Source organism: Hippoglossus hippoglossus, chromosome 22, assembly GCF_009819705.1.
Source record: "Hippoglossus hippoglossus isolate fHipHip1 chromosome 22, fHipHip1.pri, whole genome shotgun sequence".
Lineage (NCBI taxonomy): Eukaryota > Metazoa > Chordata > Actinopteri > Pleuronectiformes > Pleuronectidae > Hippoglossus > Hippoglossus hippoglossus.
In genome coordinates this window covers 24,740,043-24,761,726 of record NC_047172.1, presented here as the reverse complement: position 1 = coordinate 24,761,726, position 21,684 = coordinate 24,740,043, and the positions used below count along the sequence as shown (strand labels likewise).

The 21,684-nt window shown below is 39.9% G+C and overlaps 2 protein-coding genes across 4 annotated transcripts in view; both read left to right on the top strand.

The window, feature by feature from the left end:
- Positions 1–31: 31 nt before the first annotated feature.
- On the top strand, positions 32–2,964 carry slirp (SRA stem-loop interacting RNA binding protein). Of its 2 annotated transcripts, XR_004612658.1 has the most exons (5): positions 32–179; positions 702–760; positions 983–1,090; positions 2,570–2,721; positions 2,753–2,964. XR_004612658.1 is itself a non-coding variant. In XM_034575876.1 (4 exons), the coding sequence occupies exons 1-4, from the start codon at positions 113–115 to the stop codon at positions 2,636–2,638; spliced, it is 303 nt and encodes a 100-aa protein (XP_034431767.1). In that variant the 5' UTR covers positions 32–112; the 3' UTR covers positions 2,639–2,964. The 2 variants fall into 2 exon arrangements, 1 of the variants encoding a protein (XP_034431767.1); XM_034575876.1 differs by having other exon boundaries at positions 2,570–2,964.
- A 715-nt stretch (positions 2,965–3,679) lies between these two features.
- Positions 3,680–21,684, top strand: part of adck1 (aarF domain containing kinase 1) — a 75,777-nt gene continuing 57,772 nt past the window's right edge. Inside the window, exons 1-3 of one of the 2 annotated variants that reach the window (XM_034575862.1) lie at positions 3,680–3,910; positions 5,937–6,076; positions 11,915–11,998. In XM_034575862.1, coding sequence (XP_034431753.1) covers positions 5,945–6,076; positions 11,915–11,998 — 216 coding nt within the window. In that variant the 5' untranslated portion in view covers positions 3,680–3,910; positions 5,937–5,944. Of the gene's footprint in view, positions 3,911–5,936; positions 6,077–11,914; positions 11,999–21,684 lie in introns of those variants that run through there. The other variant, XM_034575863.1, reaches the window with a different exon arrangement.

Below are 21,684 nucleotides of genomic sequence, written 5' to 3'. Positions count from 1 at the left end.
TAATAATAATAATAATAATATTTTTTTATTTAGAGTCAGTGGTTGCATGACGTATACGTTTTTGTCACGTGATTTCACGTCATAGGTCAGAGGGGAATTTGAAGGACGCAACATGGCGGCGCCAGCTAAGAAAGTTTTCGAGGTCTTCGTTTCTAAAATACCTTGGACCGTAGCCAGCAGTGAGTTAATTCAGCGTTTTGTCTTTCATATTTATTTGAAGCGATGCATGTGTCTGTAGTTGTCGTTTTATATTGTGCTGCTGTGGTGTATCGTCAGCTATCAGCTCCAGCATGCGAGGAGGGTGATGTTTTACAATTGAATCACAGAGCCGCCTGTCATTTGCCTCTAAAATACTGTGCACTCATTTTCCAGTTTATCCACCACACCCAGCTAAAACTGATGGGATGCAATTCAAGGGTCTCTCATGAAGGTTAAAATGTTGTACTGTGTTGTGTTTTAGAGGTGTTGATTCAACCTTATCTTCAGTTTGTGTTGTACACATTTATAATAAAACTCCATTAAAAGCTGTAACAAATGTAGGATGTGTTGTATAACACAACATTAATCTTAGCTGGGTTTGTGCTCTCACACACTGTAACATCGGTGCATGAGTGACATATGTTCAGGTACATTTGTTTGAGAAGAAGTGCAGTAAAACTGAATTTATGCTTGATTACATGACGTGTGTGTTCTTTTTTCAGAGGAGATGAGAGAGTACTTTGGGCAGTTTGGCTCAGTGAAGAAGTGCCTTCTACCATTTGTAAGTTTTCACAGCATTAGGGTGATTAATAGTGTATAATACTTAATTTTCTATTTATTAATTCCTACTCAAATGCTCATGTCCCGATTTTGTGAACAGTGTTTTTCCTTCCTGGCAGCCACTTTCTATACAAAAGTAACTTGCAGACTTGAGTGATTTATCCTAATGAATTTAATATGTGGTTTAATTCTTACACTTGTGTTGTACTGTGTGTGGTACCAGGATAAAGAAACAGGCTTCCACAGAGGCTTCTGCTGGGTTGGATTCTCGACAGAGGAGGGACTGAACAATGCAATTGAGAAAGACCCACATATTCTGGAGGGAGCCAAGGTACAAGTAAAAACATCATCACCCAGCATCGTCTTTGTTCTTGGCCCTGTTAAGACCTGGTATTAACATCCTTTCTGAGAGATCCAATCACATTTGGTTGTTCACACTTGACATTAGAATGTCTCGTGTGACCACTTGTGATTGATTTTTACTCCCCCTACAAATCAACACGTACATCATTTCTGTTTGTGAAAACTACGTTTTACACTATGTTGTTTTTACCCAGAGAGAGGAAGGGAGTCGAGTCAGTGGGAGCTGATTGAATGATGTACTGTAAGCAGCTCTACTATTGAATAAGATTTTACCAATCAAAGAAAAAACGTAGAAATCCTTATGCCCTGGTCAGTATTGATATTAAACACATGAACGCATTTGCACTGAGAAGTTCAAAAACTGAGTAATGCCTGAGCTGCACTGGGTGCGTTTGCAGCACATGACGGCTGCCTTGTTATCTGCTGCGTCTCTTGCGCTCCTATTCTTTACACTGGGAGCGTATCTGCTGTGGAGCTGCTACGTGAGGTTTCTGGTATAACTACTGCATTTCATTGAATAAAAGTCTATGTACTCAACTGTACGTCAGGACTCTGCTTTATGAAGCCGTGCATCTTCTCATCGGTCCTGCAAATATTTCACAATTAAAAACCTTCTGAAAACAAATTAATGGATTCAGTCCACAGGAACACTAGAGTGGTTTTACTTTGAAACGGTAAAGGAAGTGTTACATATATGGTGAATAATGTGCGGTACGTGGTGAAAATAGGCGTAACCCACACTCTCCAGAAGAGTAGCACAGCTCACGCAGGTAGTGTTTGCCAAGATGAAAAGCAAGACATTCTGTGAAAGACAGGCGCTTCTCACACATCCAGTGTGGCCTCAGGTGTTAGTGTTTCTTCATATGTGACCCAAGAGATATTCACGTTCGCACTGCTACTACAGAGAATGTGGTCACATGTGTCTCTGTCCTCTACATGTGGCCTGAATGACCAGATCTGAAGACGCATTGAGTCTGAGTTCGTTCAGACTTGTACTTAGAGCTGCCCACTTGCGATCAAATTACTCAGGATGGATGTTAATAACAAGTGTGAACAGGGTCCTTTTCATGTCACTGTCATGTCTACATTTTATAGAACAAAGCTTTTATATATTCTTGTACATTTGTATAGTTTTATGTTTTTGTTAAATATGTAGCTACCTGTATCTTTTATTTATCTTATATTAATATTCATTCTACTATTTTCTGTTTTTCACAAATTGCTAAACTTATGACTCTTTTAAATAAGTTCAAATGTTATTAATTTAAAGCACCCTCAGCCAAAGATATGTTATTTGTTTATGCTCATTTGAAAATAGGGACAGGAAATGTTGCGTTAAAATGAAAGAAGCAATAATAAAAATAAGAAATATGAGTCAAATATATGCGAAAGTTGATGTTCTGTATGCTCTATATCCTAATTGATTTGTTCTTTTGTTTGTTTCCAGCTCCAGGTTCAGAGGAACAGACGACCATTTGCAGGGCAGAAATCAAACAAAGGCAGTGAACTTGAATGAAGCTCTCTGGTGTTACTGCGTCAAAGAGACAAAGATGTGTTATTGTTTTTCTCTGTTTTCAAAAACTGTACAATTCTATTCAGGCACTAAGGGAAGACTTAAAGCAGTACACCAGCATTGTTGTGTTTATTTTCTATTTCAAAGTCTCTGTATTACACCCTCAGTAAATTTGGGCCTTAGCTTTGTTGTCATTGTTTTAATAGGTTTTCCAGTAGTATTGACTTTATTTATTCTCAGTCATGTTATTGTCAACAGTCGCTGGTTGGTGGTAGCTGCTGAGGTTATACATCATTCCACTGTATGGCAATAAAAAGTGTTATACTCCATTGCGTGTTTTGTTCTTTGTTATATGTTTGTATTTGTAATTCAGTATTTTATCTTGTCTGAGTAATGCCTCTAAAACTGCTAATGGAGTTGCATTGTGTGGGCTGGTGAAAACAGGTGAAAGTCCCTGGCGGATCAAATCATCCTGTCAGTTTTAGCAGTTTATGTCCTCCGTTGTTGTCCGCTGACCTGGGTGTTAATTGGGACTTTCAAGAAACGTATGAGGCTTTTACTGACATGAGTAAAAATGAATATCAAACTGTTGAATACAATTGTTCCTATTTACTCCTCAGTTCATGCTGCTGCTGAGAAGAATAATGTAAAGGGAAATTACTTAATCTTCTTGATGTGTGGTCAATCCATGCATCGGAAACATTTATGGGTCTCCTGACTCGTTTTACGACTCATGATGCCTCTTTTAATATCTAAAGTTTGAGCATAGCAGAAAGGAATGCATATAGGTGAATATTTTACATTTATTTATTTTTTGATACTATTCATTTTTTAAACCTATTTATTTATAATGTAATTTATTTTCTTGGACTTTTATCAAAGTTACATTATTTTTTTTTTTTACTATCGCTTTAGTTTAGAGAGTCGGCCGTAAATAGTCTCTTCGAAGAACAGCTGATCACCGTGTGGCGCGTGTTAAATACGTCATCGTTTTCGCCAGCTCTCTAGTTTTTAGTCTGTGATAAACGGAGACAAACAAAGAGCACGTTCGCGCTGTGATAACTAAACCCTGACCTCAGTGACGGGCACCGTGAAGGTTGTCTCCATGTCTATCAGCGTATTTAGTGGGTGTGGTGGTTCATGTTAACAGAACGGCATTCGTCCCCCGTGGAACTACGTTACCCAGAATCCTTCGCTTTCACGTCGAAAACTGACGAAAAGGTCGAAACAAAACCGGCTAGAGAAAGACAGGCACCGCGTGTGGTGTAGACACTGGTGAGTTAGCTTTCTGTCTGTATCGAGACGTGTGTGTTTCCTGTGACATGTGTCGTATATTACAAAAGGCTGCGTCTGGTTGTATAACACAGGAGGAGTGTTCAAATTAGCTTTAACGTGAGACTCTCAAACCGTGAAGCAGCTCTTAAACGACCTTATCCTCCCTGAGTTCTGCAGGAACGCGGTTGTCACATAAGAGAGTGACAGGAGAAGTTACTCTGGGTTTGTAACTGTCGACTTGAAAAGTGGCTTTGGTGATGTCCACTATGTATTATTGTGTAATATAATAACATTACACGTGTATCTGCCCAAACAGAACCTTTCCCAGCAGCCATTTTGACATGAAACAGCAGGTAAACAGAGGTGGTACTAACCACATGAATTAAGGCTGTGTCTAAATAGAACAGAGACCAGTTACACCAGTGTTCACCTCCTGTTTCATGTCAATATGGCTGCTTTGTAAAAAGCCTACTGTCAGATATAATAACATAGTCGGCTTGTTTGAAGGGACATTCCTCCAATTACCAAGTTCAGTTTGCTGGGCAATAATACAATTAAGCGTGGTGTTGTGTCAGTGATGGCAGCTCCTCAGTTTGGGTTTGGAGACTGTATTTTATGAACTGGAGACGGGTAGCTGCCAGTGAAGAATTATGGAAAATGAGGTAATCGCTGTAATAAAAGTTAGGATATTAGTTTCATCACCACATAAGTTTGTTTCTCAACTTTGTAGGGGAAAAAAGCAATTCTATATTGGTTTAGTAATCATCATGAGAGCGCTGTCGCATCATCCAAACGACGACATCAGGAAGGTTTTCAGCCTCTAAATGTTTTCAGCATTATTACAAATGTGCTGTGATCACAAACAGAAACAGAACACATAAAGTACATAAAGTAACATGTGCTAGCATAGCATCAGACAATGCACATGATGTTTTCCACAAACCCTACTGCCCAATCTCCATTTGCAACCCTTGTTCTTCATATATGACAGTTAACAACAGCAGTACCAGTTAATAATAATAATAATAATAATAATAATTAATTGTTTATGGTGCATGTGGGAAAATACATTTAAGTGAACTATGATTAAGCAGTCAACTACAATAGCTACATAGCAGTGTAGGTGGGGAACATTGTTTTCATACTCTTCCTTTTTAACATTTGAAAACTGTAAATGATTTGATTTATCTTGATTGGCACTTTCAGTCTGGAACTTCCCTCACACATACAGCTATGAACACCAAGACTGGACTAATGTCTCTAGTCACGCGGCCTTACAGATATCAAAGCAGAGCTGTGGACTGTCTCACTGCAACAATGTGAAGCCAAACGATGACAGTCTTCCAAACTAAAGTCAGAAAGTTTTCTGATAGGAACAGGTAACCAATGGCTCTGATACAAGATCCAGGAGGCTTTAAACAGGTCAACAAATGCAGATATTTCATTGGGAGATATGTCATGGCATTAGTGACAGCAATAATAGTCGATTCCTTGAAGGATGCGTCCATAAATAGTCATTGTTTCACATCTGGGAAATGAGGCTGTGCCATCACTAGATTTCTATCCACATTTAAAAAAACAATGACACAATCAGTATTTCTCTCTATTTTGAGCAGTATGTCTTTAACCGGCAGCTGCATATTGGATCCTCAGTAGAAGTGGGGTAAGGGCTGTGTGCACCACAAAGTGTGTGCTGGTGAGAGGAACCGCATGGCCAAAAATTTGCACGAAAGTTGTGTTCACTGTTGCTGGTTTACACTCAAATCAATGTGACGAATGAGTTCCGCATCCATCCTGTGTCTTTTGGTGTTGACGTAACACTGAACATTAGCAGAGGAATTTGTCATAAACCAAGAAAACAGTAGAGGTCTGAATGCTTGACCACCACAGGGGGAAATAGTCATCATTTATAATTTACTGAAACGTCACTCTCCTTTGCTTTACACGTTTTCTACACATGAAACATTGCATTATAAACTTTTAAACACTTTGTGAACTTGCCAGACTCTTGTTGTTTTCCCTGCAGAGCCTCTGATGGCTGGTCGACTCCTCAAAGTCTCCTCTCTGGCTACTGTGGCATTTGCCTCGTCTGGGTTTTATCTGTATAGCAGACAGCTGGACCTCAATGACCTGAGTATTATCCGCTTTGGACGAGCCGCTGCCACTGTGAGTAATTTCACACCTCTGCCCCAACTGTCTTGATTTGGAGATTTTGGATTTGATGCACTTCCACAGTTTAGATGCTTAATGTGTTTGCCTTGATGCTTGATATGAATTTTACCACCCAGGGACCTGTATCATGAAGCAAGAGTAACGGATTAGCCAGTTATTTAGCTATTATTGGCCTTAACTCAGGTTTTCAGGTATCATGAAATGTAATCTGCACTGCATAACTAACCTGCTAAGGATCAAGTTAATTTCAGAGGATCAGATCAAAACCTGTCAACAGCCTGACCACCAGATCAGAAAATACTATAGGATCCTCCTGAGAGACAAAAGATTTCAGTGAAGAAAAGTTTTTTTATAGATAAGAATTACTTACCTACCATTACCTTACCTGTTGACAGCGACGATAATGCAGAGTGAACACACATTGATGTGTCCTGTCGGACTTTAGGTAGAGATTATTAACACAATGGAAAGTTAACCACACCCACAGAACAATGACTTGTGAATTTAGGCCCTGATCAGACTTGGGTATTAACATCTGTCCTGAGAGATCCGATCATAAATGGTCAGCATTAAGTTGGTCTGTTTACACCTGGTATTTAAAATGTGTGCTGAATGTGTCTCTTGTGACTACTTGTGATCAGATCTCACATCCCTGCTCTATATACAAACAAACATTGTCATTTCTGTTTGCTAAGCACAAATTAAGCCAGACTGAGCTTACTGATGTGTCCGATGTCACTGTTTGTGTTTGTTGATGAGCGAGCAAGAGAGAGAGGTAGAGAGGGGCTAAATGAATCTCATTCAGCTGTACTGTGAAGAAAGATTTTTACCAATCCAAGAAAAATATCAATCATAATATGGTAATCAGTGTCGATATTGAGATGGTGGCCACAAAACAAATTAGTGTATGGTCACTGTCAAGAGTGAATAAAACCTTTTAATTCATTGTGAAACTGTTGCGTCAGCTGAGAAGGTGGTTCTTCATATGTGGCCCAGGACACATTTGTGTTCACACAGCAAAATAATGTGGCCACATACGTTCCAGACCACCACCGAATGAAGTTTGAGTTATGGGATCGCAGGATGCATTTAGGTGTGTTCACACCTGTACTAAGTGCTGACCACTTGTGATTGGATCGCTCAGGACAGATATTGATACCTGGTCTGAATATTTTCACATTATTTGAGCTTTACTGTTACTTGGAAAATGAATGCAGCATTTTGGAAAGATAGGCCTATTTAACTTTTGTCTTTAGACCTTTCTCACACAGAATGTGTTTTATTTGCTTCTATGATTTGCAGAAGAAACACTCTGTCTTAACATGTAACTGCTTTTATTATTATTATGTTAATAAAAACAGCCAGAAATGAAAAATATTGATTTGATTTATTTGTATTTGTAGTATTGTTCAGTACTCTCAAGAAACAGAAATAAACATGTTTTCTCTAACAGTGTGTCTCTCACATACACTCACCGGCCACTTTATTAGGTACACCTTGCTATTACCGGGTTGGACCCCCTTTTGCCTTCAGAACTGCCTTAATTCTCCGTAGCATAGATTCAACAGGGCGTGGCGTTTAAACGATGCTCAATTGGTACTAAGGGGCCCAAAGTGTGCCAAGAAAATATCCCCCACACCATTACACCACCACCACCAGCCTGAACCGTTGATACAAGGCAGGATGGATCAATGCTTTCATGTTGTTTATGCCAAATTCTGACCCTACCATCTGAATGTCGCAGCTGAAATCGAGACTCATCAGACCAGGCAACATTTTTCCAATCTTCTATTGTCCAATTTTGATGAGCCTGTGCGAATTGTAGCCTCAGTTTCCTGTTCTTAGCTGACAGGAGTGGCACCCGGTGTGGTCTTCTGCTGCTGTAGCCCATCTGCTTCAAGGTTCGACGTGTTGTGCGTTCAGGGATGGTATTCTGCATATCTTGGTTGTAACGAGTAGTTATTTAAGTTACTGTTGCCTTTCTATCATCTCGAACCACTCTGACCATTCTCCTCTGACCTCTGACATCAACAAGGCATTTCGTCCACACAACTACCGCTCACTGGATATTTTCTCTTTTTCGAACCATTCTCTGTAAACCCTAGAGATGGTTCTGTGTGAAAATCCCAGTAGATCAGCAGTTTTTGAAATACTCAGACCAGCCCGTCTGGTACCAACAACCATGCCACGTTCAAAGTCACTTAAATCCCCTTTCTTCCCCATTCTGATGCTCGGTTTGAACTTCAGCAAGTCGCCTTCACCACGTCTAGATGCCCAAATGCATTGAGTTGCTGCCATGTGATTGGCTGATTAGCTATTTGTGTTAACAAGCCATTGAACAGGTGTGCCTAATAAAGTGGCCGGTGAGTGTATATTACATGTGTGATGTGTGTTTGCATGAAACTTTGATTTAATTGAGATGTGAAAAGGTTTTGCCGTCGTCTCACTGACGCTATGAAAAGTAGAAAGTGTCGATTTGATGTCTGTCTGTTTAAACACCCCGCACCCACTGGTAGATCACGTGTCGAATTAAGTTAGCTGTAGTCGGACCAAGTCCATCTCAAATGCACCTATTGACCTATGATGTACTGAGGCCAGATGTTAAAGGTCAAGGTCACTGTGACCTCCTTGAACTAATTCCATATGCTAAATATGACAAAACTTCCCACAAATGTTTGACAGAATAAAATGATGACGTAGAGCTGGGAGATATGGAATTTTTATTACAATATTTTTTTTCAAATCAGTCGATATCGATATATATCGTAATATAAATCAAATAACCAGAAATGATTATTTTGCAAATTTGTGTTTATGTAGAATGTTCTTATGTACAGACTTTTTTTCTTATAAACAAAACTGATTTTACTTGCTCGTACAATCATCCTGTGCCACTGCACTTTACTTATAACATTTCATACAAACCATTACAGTGAAAAGTCGTATACAATGTACATACTCAGCATTTCTTCATTTAATTTTTCTATTTCTTTATTCTAGTGTCTACCTTTTTCTGACCTCTCTGCTGCTGTAACAAGTGAATTTTGCTGGTGTGTGGATCTATAAAGTTTTATCATATCTTAAATGAGCATCACTGCACGGAGCCGCAATACTCCGCAGGTCAACCAGAGACTCTGTTCCTGGATAAACAGGTCGTCACTTCTTCTGCATCAATGAAGTTAAAACACTGCGTTATGTCGTAATCTGCGGGAGGAACTTGTGTGTGTATCTGTGTGTGTCCCTGCTAGTATCTGTCCCTCTTCACACATAAACTGATAATCACTTGGGATATTCACCATCAAGTCCTATATTCTAAAATGGTTATTAATCGATGATGTCGGATCATGACTCCGGATCATTCCAGTCACTTTACCCATGATGTCCTGACTGTTCGCATCACGTTACATCTCGTGTTGTGTAGCAGGTTTAAACATGTCTCATATACTCTGGAGAGAATCAAAAACAAAAAAAAGGCAGTCCTGTACGAGTCATAATAACTTGTGATCAGTGTTTATTGTTAAAGTGTAAAGTGAGCGCTGGTCAGAGTAGGAGTGAGGAGGAGGAAGCAGACTCCGAGAGACTCTGACACAGGACGACCGGACTTTTAATGAGCGTCTTCACTGAAGCAGCAGTGTTATAATTATTCAGCGGTGGAAACTAAACAATGAACGTAGCTGAAAACCTGATTATGTTCAGTCACTGCATCGATGCAGAGTCGTCCACCTCTATGCAGGTGCAGAACTTTAACACATGTGCTGCTCCTCCTACGCTCTGTGCTGTGGGGCGTCAACCTAACTTGATGTGGGTGTAACTCAATCCAGCCACATGATTGATTCAGTGTGGCGCTATGCTCATTATCATTGGCTGTTTGTATTGTCGGTCAAAACATGGATGGAATGAGTTCTATCGACGTTATATCGACATGTCTTAAATTTCTATCGAGGAAAAGTTATATCGCGATAATTATCGATATCGTTTTATCACCCAGCCCTATGATGAGGTAATGACATTTTAATCCAAAAGGTGAAAGATCAGCTTCTCTGTGACTTCTCGGGATACACTTCAACTTGACATGTTGGCGGGTAATTTCAGCTGTATTTATTTTGAATTTCATGATGAACTACAGAAAATGTTGACCATATTTAAAGAGGCCAATAATGATTCTAACACTTATTGTAGCATTTAGTTTATTATTTGGATATTTTAATGTTGACTGTTTCTAGCTTCTTGCTCTGTTTACATTTAGGAGTTTAACCTCACTACGGCTTCCTCCCACAGTCCAATGACAAACAGGTTAATTGGTGACTCCAATATTGCATGTGGTGTGAATGGTTGTTTGTCTTCATGGCAGCACTGTCTTAAGCCTGACGACCTATCCAAGGTGTATCCCGCCTCTCGCCCAATGTTGCTTGGGATTGGCTCCAGCCCCCCCTGCAAAGGATAAATGGTATTGCTAATGGATGGGTTGGATGTTTAACCTTGCAATAAATCATTTTTTCTTGCCACTGTAATCTAATATGGAAGTTCCGCTTGAAGTGGAGAACTCAACATAGGATTGACCTTTCCAAGTAGAAGTATGGCGGCAGGAAGTATTAATTGTCTCACTTCATCATGGCAAAAATCATGTGGCTGCCCTAATCCAGGCCGTGTGCATTACTCTTTGTGCTCGTCTTAAATATGGAATGCGTATATCAATCTGCCTTAGTACATGTTTAAAATTGTTCCGTTTTATTATACAAGCTTCGTTGAACAAAATAAGCATATTAAAAGCAGTAAGACCAGTTGGGTGGTGTAGCTGTTTCATCGTGGTCTCAGATTTAAGCTGAATCCAAATGTCCAGGTTTTCACCACAAGCTGCAGACTCCCTAAACTTAACAGGTGTGTGGAGGATTGTCCAAATAGACAATTATGTAAGTTTTTGTTGTATAAAGATACTTTCAGACATAAACTGAACTCTGCATAATATCTGGACATTCTCCATAGTATGTGAGAAGGCAGTTGTACAAGTGAGAGGCTTCTCTGAAGGCTCTCTGGCTAGTCCCCTTAGTAAAAAGTCAGGATAATGTGTGAACGACCCCATGTGAGACAGCAGCAGGAGATCCTCTGGGCAATTTACCATAAGCAAGTGGGTGTGTTGATGACATTTCTAACACGGGACAGACGCAAGACTGAAAAAACAATACAAATATCTCAGGATGAAAAAGTGGTGCCATACACGTAGAAGACACAGACAAAAAATGTCAGGAGAGCTTTTGGTGATAAGGGTCGTTGCAGGTATCGATGTGCTGTAAACAAGAATGTGATTTCCGCAGCAGAATTAATACTTTCTGTTCTGCCTCTGCCTGCTGCACCACACCTCACAGTGACTTAGTGCTAAAGAAAGCTTTGTTTTCCCTTATAACCAGCCTCATGATACCAGTTATTCAGAAAAAAGAGGACACAATAGTGTTGGGCCAACTGAAGCAAGTATCCTAAGCAAGTATCCTAAGAGTTAGTCTCACTAGAATTTGCTTCATGATAGAGGCCCTGGGTGTGATAGATATTCATAATTTTTTTTAATGTTCTTTGCATTATACGTAACTTTGTGACTTCGTAACATTGTGTTTGTGATTTTTAAATGTTTTCACAATTGCCACTGGAATCAGCGTAGAGTTGAAACTAGCTTCAGATAGGTGACTGGATATCTCGGTGCACAATACTGTAACACTGCCCCCAATTCTGTATACTGTCGCGCATAGAACATACCCCATTCGTATCCTAAGCATGCAGCTGATAATTTCTGTAGCATTCCACATTTTATGATGTTCTCTACATGTTGTGGTTTTTTTGCAGACGGTGGTTATCAGCTACGACTACCTGACTGCTTTCGAACATGTGGAACACGGCACAGAGGAATACTGGGCGCTCAAGTCCAAGGTAGATAAACACAATGTTTTTCCATAGTGAACTAAATCAAAGCAGAGAGAAGATGCAACCATTAATGACGTGATTCACAAAGCACTACAAGGTGAAAGAGTTTGTTTGCCTTGAAAATGACTGCAAATTCACTTAACAGGATCATATTTGAATGAGAAATCCTCCTCGTAGGGGAAAAGGTAATAACAGTAAATGCCAGTTGATGTACATTGAGTGATTTGTGCTGGTGTTTGTTTAAAGGCCACAGCTCAGTCAGGTTCACTCTGGAGACCGCTACTGCAAAGGTCAGAGACCACCTGCTCTGACAAAAAGTGCTCCTGCTGCAGCGAACCTTGAAGAGCATGGTTCAGCGTGTGCGTGTGTGTGCGTGTGCGTGTGTGTGTGTGTGTGTGTGTGTGAACAGACACCCTGTTCAGCCCCTCGGGCCCCGCTGGTCAAGCCTGGCTACACATGCTGATTAGAATTAATGCATGCTGCTGATTTAATACAGAGAGGAGGCATGCCACCTAATTATTATGAAGTCATAGAGGTGAGGCGACAGTACAGCGGCTCCACACGTGTTTAGCTTCTTTATGCTGCAGATTTTTCCTGCAGCATGATTTTTCTGTCTGTAAAGAGAGACAAAAGGTCACTGACAGACCATTTACTGAAATGGTTAAAGCTAAATCTAGACTTGATTCATTATGAAATGACCAAATAAGAGCCGATGTCCATAACATTTTACCTGTATGACTCACGCTTTCATCCTTTTAATCATCATTTACGATGTGAAAGCATACAATTTCCACACAGTCAAAGTAAGTGGAATTGTGGGCCCTGTTCGTTGTTAGGAAATAATCCTAACATAGTGTAAAGCTGCTCTCCTGGCTGATTGCTGTCAGCGGAAGTAGTGGCCGAATGGACTGCAGTCTGGTTGAGAAGACTTTGCTCTGGGATTCACCTGTATCATGTTAGAAGTTGGCTTCACTGTGAGGAACGGACCTGTGTGGGATGCTGCATGCAGAGCGGATGATTGTGAACAAACACAAAATGTAAATATTTGGGCTGGCTGAAACATTTTTCAATATTTTGCTGTTTCTATTTGTACATGTTAAATACTAAGGATCTGATGCGTGGGTGTTATGGCTTTGGAGTGGTTGGAAGGCACATTTGTTTTGTAACTAATTACTGATGAGCCTTCCAGTGCAGACACACTATTTGTAACAATTTTGAGATCTGGAGTGTCTTCATGTGTATAATAACCACCTCTATAAAACATTGTCAATAAAAACTGACACAAACATTAGAACCTTGATGAGGGTTGGATTTATTACACGGCTGTTGGATTATATTAAATTATACTAGGTTTTGACTGCAGGCTTTAAATTACATAATATGAAAAGCCTTTGTGTCAAATGAAGTCATCGTGTCAGTGCCCTTCAACCTCCAGCTGTGTGTTTGTTTCTTGTCCTGAGGGACACATATGACTGCACAGTTAATGAGCTCTTGTTTCCGCATCTCATCGTCCTTGTTTTATGCGTGTGTCACCCCGTGTTCGTCTCGTAGCGGTGCAGCCAAGCTGCTTTCAGACTCTCATGAAAAGCTTCACTCAAAGGCCACTTAGGCAGCCACTCTTCCAGGCTCATCAAAGGCTGCCCAGAGAGAACTGAGGGGCCATTCACAGCCAATTAGAGTGTATCACAGAACAAGCACGGGAGAAGTCTGAAGTCTGCCAAATGAGCAGAGGAACATGACCTGCAATGAGAGAACAGATGGACATCTTTTTGTCCCCCTCAGCCTCAGAAACACACCGTGGCTGCACAATACACCAAACCCCCTTTTGTAATCTGTGCAAGAGCAAACACTTTCAGCTGATCTGATGTATGTTTTACAGTTTCCTGTTTTAAAATCTTAGCTATTCAGGTTTTCCACTATGTTTTCACTCCGCTCTGGAAGCCTCAATGTTAGCCTGTGTCTTTTGGAATTGTCTGTTCATATTTTAAGTCAAAATAATTGAGAATGATGGAGTGTATTGGTTACGCCAGAGTTCCTCCTCCAGCAGCAGTTACAAAATGTCCCATTCAGGGAAGCAGGGGCACTCTGTCGTGGAGTGCTTACTTACACCAGCAGCTGTCATCTATTCTTGTTGATCCGGTGATGTAGTGTCTGTGTCTGCTGTTTTATTTGCTCATCTGTACTGGTACAACAGACATTATTTAGAAAAGTGTAATTGTCATCTTTTCTTCATCGTGATTCAGTGTCGACATTTCCTTGTGAACTTCAACTGTTCCGTCTTTGCTAATTACTTTTTGTTTACTGACTTGTGTGCAGGCCATCAGTGGTGTGATCTTGATATATAGCAGTGAGTGGTTGACCCCAGTGGTTTTGATAGTTTGGTGCAGTGTTGCACGGTATCGCAATACTCACCCATTAAAAACGTTACAATACCTAATTTTATTAGAATCGGGGGCACACCGGCTGCGGAACGTCAGTGGAACATCTGCTCCGTGGAACAGCTGCGTGTCATGGCTGTCGGTTGTTCACACCGGCTGCTGATCAGCCTCGGTTCTGCAGCAGAGCTGCTACTGCCAGAGCTGTTTTTACACAGGGTTTATGCTGAAAATGACCATAAATGAGTGAGTGTGTGTGAGAAAGACAGAGAGAGACTACTGCCCATCACGTTACCTTTTAGTATAACTACAGCCTTTGTGGGGTTTCTAACTACAGTATTTCCTTGTTTAAAAGTAGTCCTATGTACTCAAATAAATACCAGTACTATACAGTGTGAAGACGTGCATCTTCCGCTCCTGCAAATATTTCACAATAAAAACCTTTAAAAACAAATGAACGAATTCAGTCAACAGAAATGCTGGAGTGCTCTTATTTTGAAAGGTTATCCTACAGGAAGTGTGAGGGTGAGAATGAAGAGCACCGCTGTTCGTGTTTGAATATGAGCCCTATATTTCCTGTGTGCAACGCTTTGCTTCCACTCCATGCAGGTGAACCTGCAGTGCCTCCCTGGAGAGCTCTCTCACTGCAGCAGATGTCACATGTACATCTATAATAAGACGTTGTGTATTAACGTTAGCAAGTTGTGATCTTGATCTTTACAATGATCCAAATTTTAAACAAACAAGACAACACTTAACAGATAAACTACAATTTTATTGAGCATGGAAATAATGAGCATAAATGAAATTGGAAGTCTGGCATCTCGTTGTTTATGCCGTGATAGCACCAAGGGCCTTGTCCCCTTTTCTCCCCTCAGGACCTGAGAAATGTCTTGTGCAGGGCCAACATTCCAGCAGTCATGTTGAGTCCGGAACCCTATTGTTGTTGACTCATTGATACATTTTTGCTGAGGGATTTTGAGCTCTGCTTAAGCCTTTCCTTCCAGCTGAAGGAGATAACTGACAACTTTCTTGCAGATCGATGTTGTGAAACAACATAATTGTTGGTACTTCTTCTAATAAAAAGAACAATTTATTTAGTTTGAAAGAAGATTAATAAATCAGATTTAACATGTAGTAAATCACACCCCAAATCACCCACTATTTATTTATATTTTTACACTACTGTTTTACTCAAACAGTGATTATTCTGCAATACTATATATTTTTCAAGTACAAAAACAATTTAATATAATGAAATTATATTGTATCACATTAATGTCCTCTTTTGTGTTACTACTGTACTACTGGTTGTATCGTGTTAATAGCGGTCATTTTTATGATGAAACAACTGCTCATCCAAATGCAATACAATTGGCAATAGTTTGTTTAAAGTTCCAGTGTGTAAGATTTAGATAAAAAGGATCTTTTGACAGAAATTTAATATAAAATAATCCTAGTGATGTTTTCACGAGTGTGTTTCATCTAAATTATACAAATTGTTTTTATTTACCCTAGAATGGGCCCTTTCTATTGAAATACTTTATATTTACATCGGGGGGGGGGGGTTCCTCTCTATGGAGGCCGCCATGTTTCTTGTTGTAGCCCAAACTGGACAAAGTAAACACCCTTTGAGTTTTTATGAAAACTGAAGGTTACCACAGGTTCTCTTTCATGTTTAGAAGGGGAGGTTGAGGTGACGGGTATTCAGCTGCAACATGCAACTTCACCACTTTATGTCCCTAAATTCTACACACTGCAGCTTTAAGAAATGTGAAAATGTTTAGAAATGGTCAAACAGACTGTAATGTTCACAACTGGATTGATGGATTTTTGTTGCTTTTGCTGTTGGTAGTGATCTGATAAAATAGAGGACGGCTTCTATTTTGTTTTATATAGTTGCTAGCAAAAGTGTTCCCATAGCATAAAAAACTTGAATTTGCTGCTCATGTTGACCAGCAATATGTTGAACTCACGCTCTTTGATGTTGTCATTGTTTTTTCTTTAAAAGCACAATGATGGGAAGCTAGTGTAAGCCATGGAGCGTGGGAGTGCATGAACCTGGTATGGGACTCTCAAGAACATAAAGCTAACACACCCACAACGAGGGCAGGACATTTTCATTTGTCAACACTACATCAGGCATGCTATTGTTTTAGAAATTTGACACACTAGTTACACAAGAAAATTCAAGAGCAGAAGAAAAAATGTGAGAGCAGAGGAGAAATCAGTGAACAGATTTGTGCACTGCAGCAGCATGAGCGCAAGAAGAAGAGCTGAAGCTGGAATGCAGGAAATCTAAGCACAAATTTGGTATATTTGAGTGTGAGTGCAGGGTTTCTAATGACAGAATTACAAAATCTGAACGTGAGATAATTAATTCCTGCCATCAAACTGAAAGACCACATGCTTTAATAAAGATAGAAGAATAAAGCCCAAATGAAGTTGAGGAAGAACCAATATAAAGACTCAAGTACTAAGATCATATCAAAGCACAATAGTCTCCTGTCATTAGTTTCCCAGTTGACACCTACCCTTCTTAATTTACTGAATAAAGGACCCCAGACCTTAAGACACAGAAGAAGGTGCTCATTAGGCAGTGTACTAACTGTTTTCAAGGTATAGATAGATAGATAGATAGATAACCTTTATTTAGAGAGGGTATACACCAATTGAGAGCAGAGCTCTCGTTGACAATGGTGCCCTGCATTTACATAAACAAGTAAAAATTACAATACAGAGGAGTAACATTTTTTTAAAAAAGGGATAAGATAGCCACATCAAGAAAAACAGGAGCATTCATCAACTAAAACTTCCCGTAACAAAAACTCAAACTGTTCTATGGTTAAAAAACTATTGATTGAACTATGAGTCCTGAAGTTTATTCCAACTATGAGGAGCGTGGTATCTGAATGCAGTTTTACCAAGTTCCGTGTGCATGTAGGGTTTGTCAAGGGTGATGTGTTGTTGAGAACAAGTGTGGTGATCCATATTTCTAACTTTTAAAGGGAAGATAAATAAAATGGTAGCTTATTAAGCATAGCTTTGTAAATAAAAACAAGACTGTGTTGTTCACTGCGTGTGGCAAGTGAAGGCCACGCTACTTTCTGGTACAAGGTACAATGATGGGTCCGATAACTGTCACCTGTAATAAACCTTAGGGAACTGTGATATAAAGCATCCAGTGGTTTGAGAGTATGTGTAGCATCATGCATGTAAATCACATCTGCGTAGTCTCGCACTGATACAAATGTTGCCTGCACAATCTATTTGTGAATGCAAAACACTGCCTATTTCTATAAAAGAAACCCAATTTAGATTTCGGCTTCTTCGATAGTTCATTAATGTGAGTTTTAAAAGATAGTTTGTCTTCCAGCCAGATACCCAGATATTTATAATTTTGAACTCTTTTAATTTCAACCCCAGTTTTTCAACTGATATTTAAAATCATGGGGGGTTTGATTTGGGATCTGGTGAAGAGCATGTAATTGGTCTTATCTGGATTTAATACTAGTCAGAGTTTAGCAAGAGCAATGTGATCTTGTATAGACAAGACACTATGTGATTTAGCCATTTTTAAAGGGAGGAGAAACTCTGCACTCGCTCTGGATAACCCTTTTTTGCCAGGACAGTACCAAACATGGGGGTTAGTTGTAATTCAGGGGAAGCATCCTCAAGTAGTTGGAGCAAGCCTATATCACAGAGCCTGTCAGGGATTAGCTGTCTGCAGCATATGCCACTTTACAAATTGAAAATGTCATCCCAAATACTCCTGAGCTTGGGGGAAGACCAGAAAACATGACCCAATGTCTCGTCACTCGACTTACACTTATTACAGGGAGCAGAGACAAAAGGAACAATTCTACATTTTTTGGTCCCGCAAAATTACGGCTGGTGGGTGAAACTAACATCAGTCCAGCACTGATTGGAAATACCTAGATCCCATTCTTACACCCATACCTCATCCAAAACCTCCGCACATGTTCTTAATCCATATCTCCTTTATATGGAGAGAAGGACTTGTCACAGAAAAAAGACTGACAAGCTATCAGATCCTTGGAGGTAAATTGAATTGAGCTATAGAATGCATCATCTCATTTTAAAAGTGAAAGATGCAAAAGTGTTGATGTTGATCCTTAGTGGCAGACAATATCTGACCAGTGTGAAAAAACATCCACCAAGCCATACTTAAAAGATGGCATTTTACAGATAGAAGCATAATGGCCTTATCCAAACCTCAAAATGTTTACTTTATCCAGTAATTTCACAAGCTTTGGGACAACAAAACTAAACAAGCATGATATGAACTTATACATACTTTTAAATCACAATTAAATATCAGGTATTTGAGGAGGTACAATATTGTACAGTTCTCATGCAGCTTCTGGCACTCAAGTGAACAGCATATATTGTTCTTGCTGGATATTTGCTTTAGAATCATGCAGTGGAGATGAAACCACTGATAACTGTAGTTTTTCATTTCCACAGAGCACAACAATGCGGCTCTGTGAAACCGTTGTCTGCATACTCATGAGTCACACAAAAAAGTATTAAATATAGCATTCCTACGATTTCAGTTCCTACTGTCACAAACAAACAGACATATTCCCTCTAATGGACATTTTCATACATCCTGTTTACACTGTTTATTACTAACTCAAAAATTCTACTTTGTTCTGAGGCCCCCAAAATTAATTCTTTTTTATTTATTTTTATTTTTATTTTTTTTCTCTTTTTTCTTTGCAGACACACTCTTCAGTCCCACACTGATGAGGCAGATTAAAAGACAAAGGATTGAGAGGAATTAAAACCGAACCAACAGAAACCAAAAACATGACAGAGCTGTGGGCGATGGAGATGGGTCCTTATCTCTGGACTGATTATGCAATTCTAAATGCCTCTTTCTCTTTCCCCTCTTAGGTTCAGGCTTCTCAACTTTTAGTATCTCATTACAAGACATGCCAACAGATGACTGGGAAATTAAATGTAGCTTACTTAGCTTATTTGAATAATGCATGATGGCCCCAGAAGAGGCTTATGGGCAAGGTTGAAAGGAAAGATATACCCTAGAGATGAACTTGATATATTAACTCTAAATATCGAAATTCAGTAATGGGTATGTCTCCTAGACAGAACTTCTGTCTTTAGACAGAACCCATCCCATTTCCCTGCCACAAAGCAGTACTTTTTTTGGACTTGGGTATGATGAGTGGCTCTATAATGCTTTCTATTAAAAAGCATGCTTGTAAAATGCATGCTAAACATTGCGATTTGTGTATTATTTTATGCAAAGTTGGTCTCAGTCGAAGTGATGAACAAAATTCAATTGTGTGCTCAGGCAATTGATGACTGATTGACAAAACATGCCATCTGCACTGTTCCCAATCAGGTTTCCATGTCGACTTCTATAATGGTGCATATCTGTCTCCAGCTGCCCCCACCTCCATATGCATATATCGCATCTTCCATACACGTACTTTCTGCTATACCAATGCATGCAGAATGTGTGAGTCAGCCATCATTCACACTCAAATGTGGTCATAGTTAGTTATATCTGTGCTCTACATCTTGCAGACTCACATAATTTACTCAAAAACCCTCTGTGGCTGTCGCCTTTTGTGCCCTGCATGGTTCGGATTCTGGTTATGAAGTCATTTGTAATATAAAAGATGTAATGTTTAAATGCATGAATTTTATATTAGCTAAAAAGCAAGGGTTGTTACTTTAGATATGACATAAGATGTATTTGCTGTATTAAGTTCCATAAATATGATCAAATATTAGATTTTTGTTTGAATTTGGTATTTCTGTTGGTGTTTCTGTTTGTATTAATTGTTGAATAAATTAAGGTGAAATGCTTTCTCAATGCTGTATTTGACGATGGCATACAAAGAAATAGATTTTGTCTTTGTTTGTGAGGCAGATTGAAAGCAGCCTCATTAGGAGATACCGGTACACTACAAGTCACAAGGTTATTTTACAGATCGGGGTGAAAAGAGGAGGATAAGAGGAGGAGAAGGGAAAGATTATGAAATGGCGACAGCAAGCACAAACAGATACTGATGTCTAATGATCGCCTTGCTTTCTCAGCTGCATGAGAAGAAGGCAGGAGCGTGGAGCTGATTTGGGGAAGCAGCCATTTTGAAGGTGGCTTTTTATGGCTGAGAAGAAAGGGAGAACAAAACGCTGATTCACTCGGCACATCTGCACAGTATCATACAATTATCTTTCAGCACCACCCCAAGGTTAGAGATAAAGAGTTGTCTTTTACCCCTATTTTCGTGAATGTGTCTGAGGTTGTCGTAGTAATATGAAAGCACAGCGGGGGAGAAAATCAAAGTCTCTGCCTGATTAGTGACTACTCACTAGAGGAAAAATCTTCCCAGTGTCAGGTAATGTGACTGAGTTCTACATTTTCATTTTCAATATCCATCATTTAGCTGATTTCCTTGTGAAAAAATGTAACAGTCGGAATTCTTCTTTTTTACTGTTCTCAGACCTCAGGTCACCCAGTTTCATGATTGTAAAATGTTCACCTATCTATAAGTTGCAACATCATCATGATACTTATTGTTAATCTGGCTTCAGAAGTTGTACAAGTGTACGTAGGCAACTGGACTTGCTTGTGTTTCTTGAAGACGTTTCACCTCTCATCCAAGAGGCTTCTTCATTTCTAACTGACTAATAGGAGGTTTCAGGTATTTAACCTCTGGGTCTGTAGGGTACACGTCCACACGTAGGCTGCAGCTTAGCTTTGATGCAGAAGCATGAATTGGGCTTAAGTTGTGGAGCCACCCTGCTATTGTTTGCGTCATTAGGGTCTCTGGAGTTGGGGTTTGGTTGGGTGTTTCTTTGGGAGAGAATTTTGGACATCATTGTAAGTGGCTGAAAGTCTGTGTCATAGAACACCTCCTCTGTTAATAGATCGTTTGTGTGATGTGTGGACTGTAATGAGAAACATATCTGGGTTAAAGGTGAGAGACAGAGAGCCAGGAGGCAGCCTGAAGAGGGCAAATGAGCAAAATTTGTTCAACAGGTTTAGTGCACAGCCCTCATCTGTCCCCCCTTCCACACATCAAACCACAGCACATACAGACTTCCACAGACCCTCACTGCCCCCAATGCTTTTGCCCTCCCCCACTCTACCCCCTCTGGTGTGCTCCTTGGGCATAACCCCCCCACCTTCAAAGTGCTGCTCCTCCACTGAAGTGATTAACACCTTCCCTTGTCTGTGACAACTGCCCAGGTGAGGAGACATCTGGAGAGAATTCACCAACGCAAGACACTGGGACCAGACGGTATCAGCTCCAGGGTTCT

Excerpts from the sequence above, each read along its gene's own strand:
- slirp (XM_034575876.1), top strand. The coding sequence starts at position 113 with ATGGCGGCGCCAGCTAAGAAAGTTTTCGAGGTCTTCGTTTCTAAAATA. Across the intron at positions 761-982 it reads AGAAGTGCCTTCTACCATTT|GATAAAGAAACAGGCTTCCA; the intron begins GTAAGTTTTCAC and ends GTGTGGTACCAG. Across the intron at positions 1,091-2,569 it reads ATATTCTGGAGGGAGCCAAG|CTCCAGGTTCAGAGGAACAG; the intron begins GTACAAGTAAAA and ends GTTTGTTTCCAG.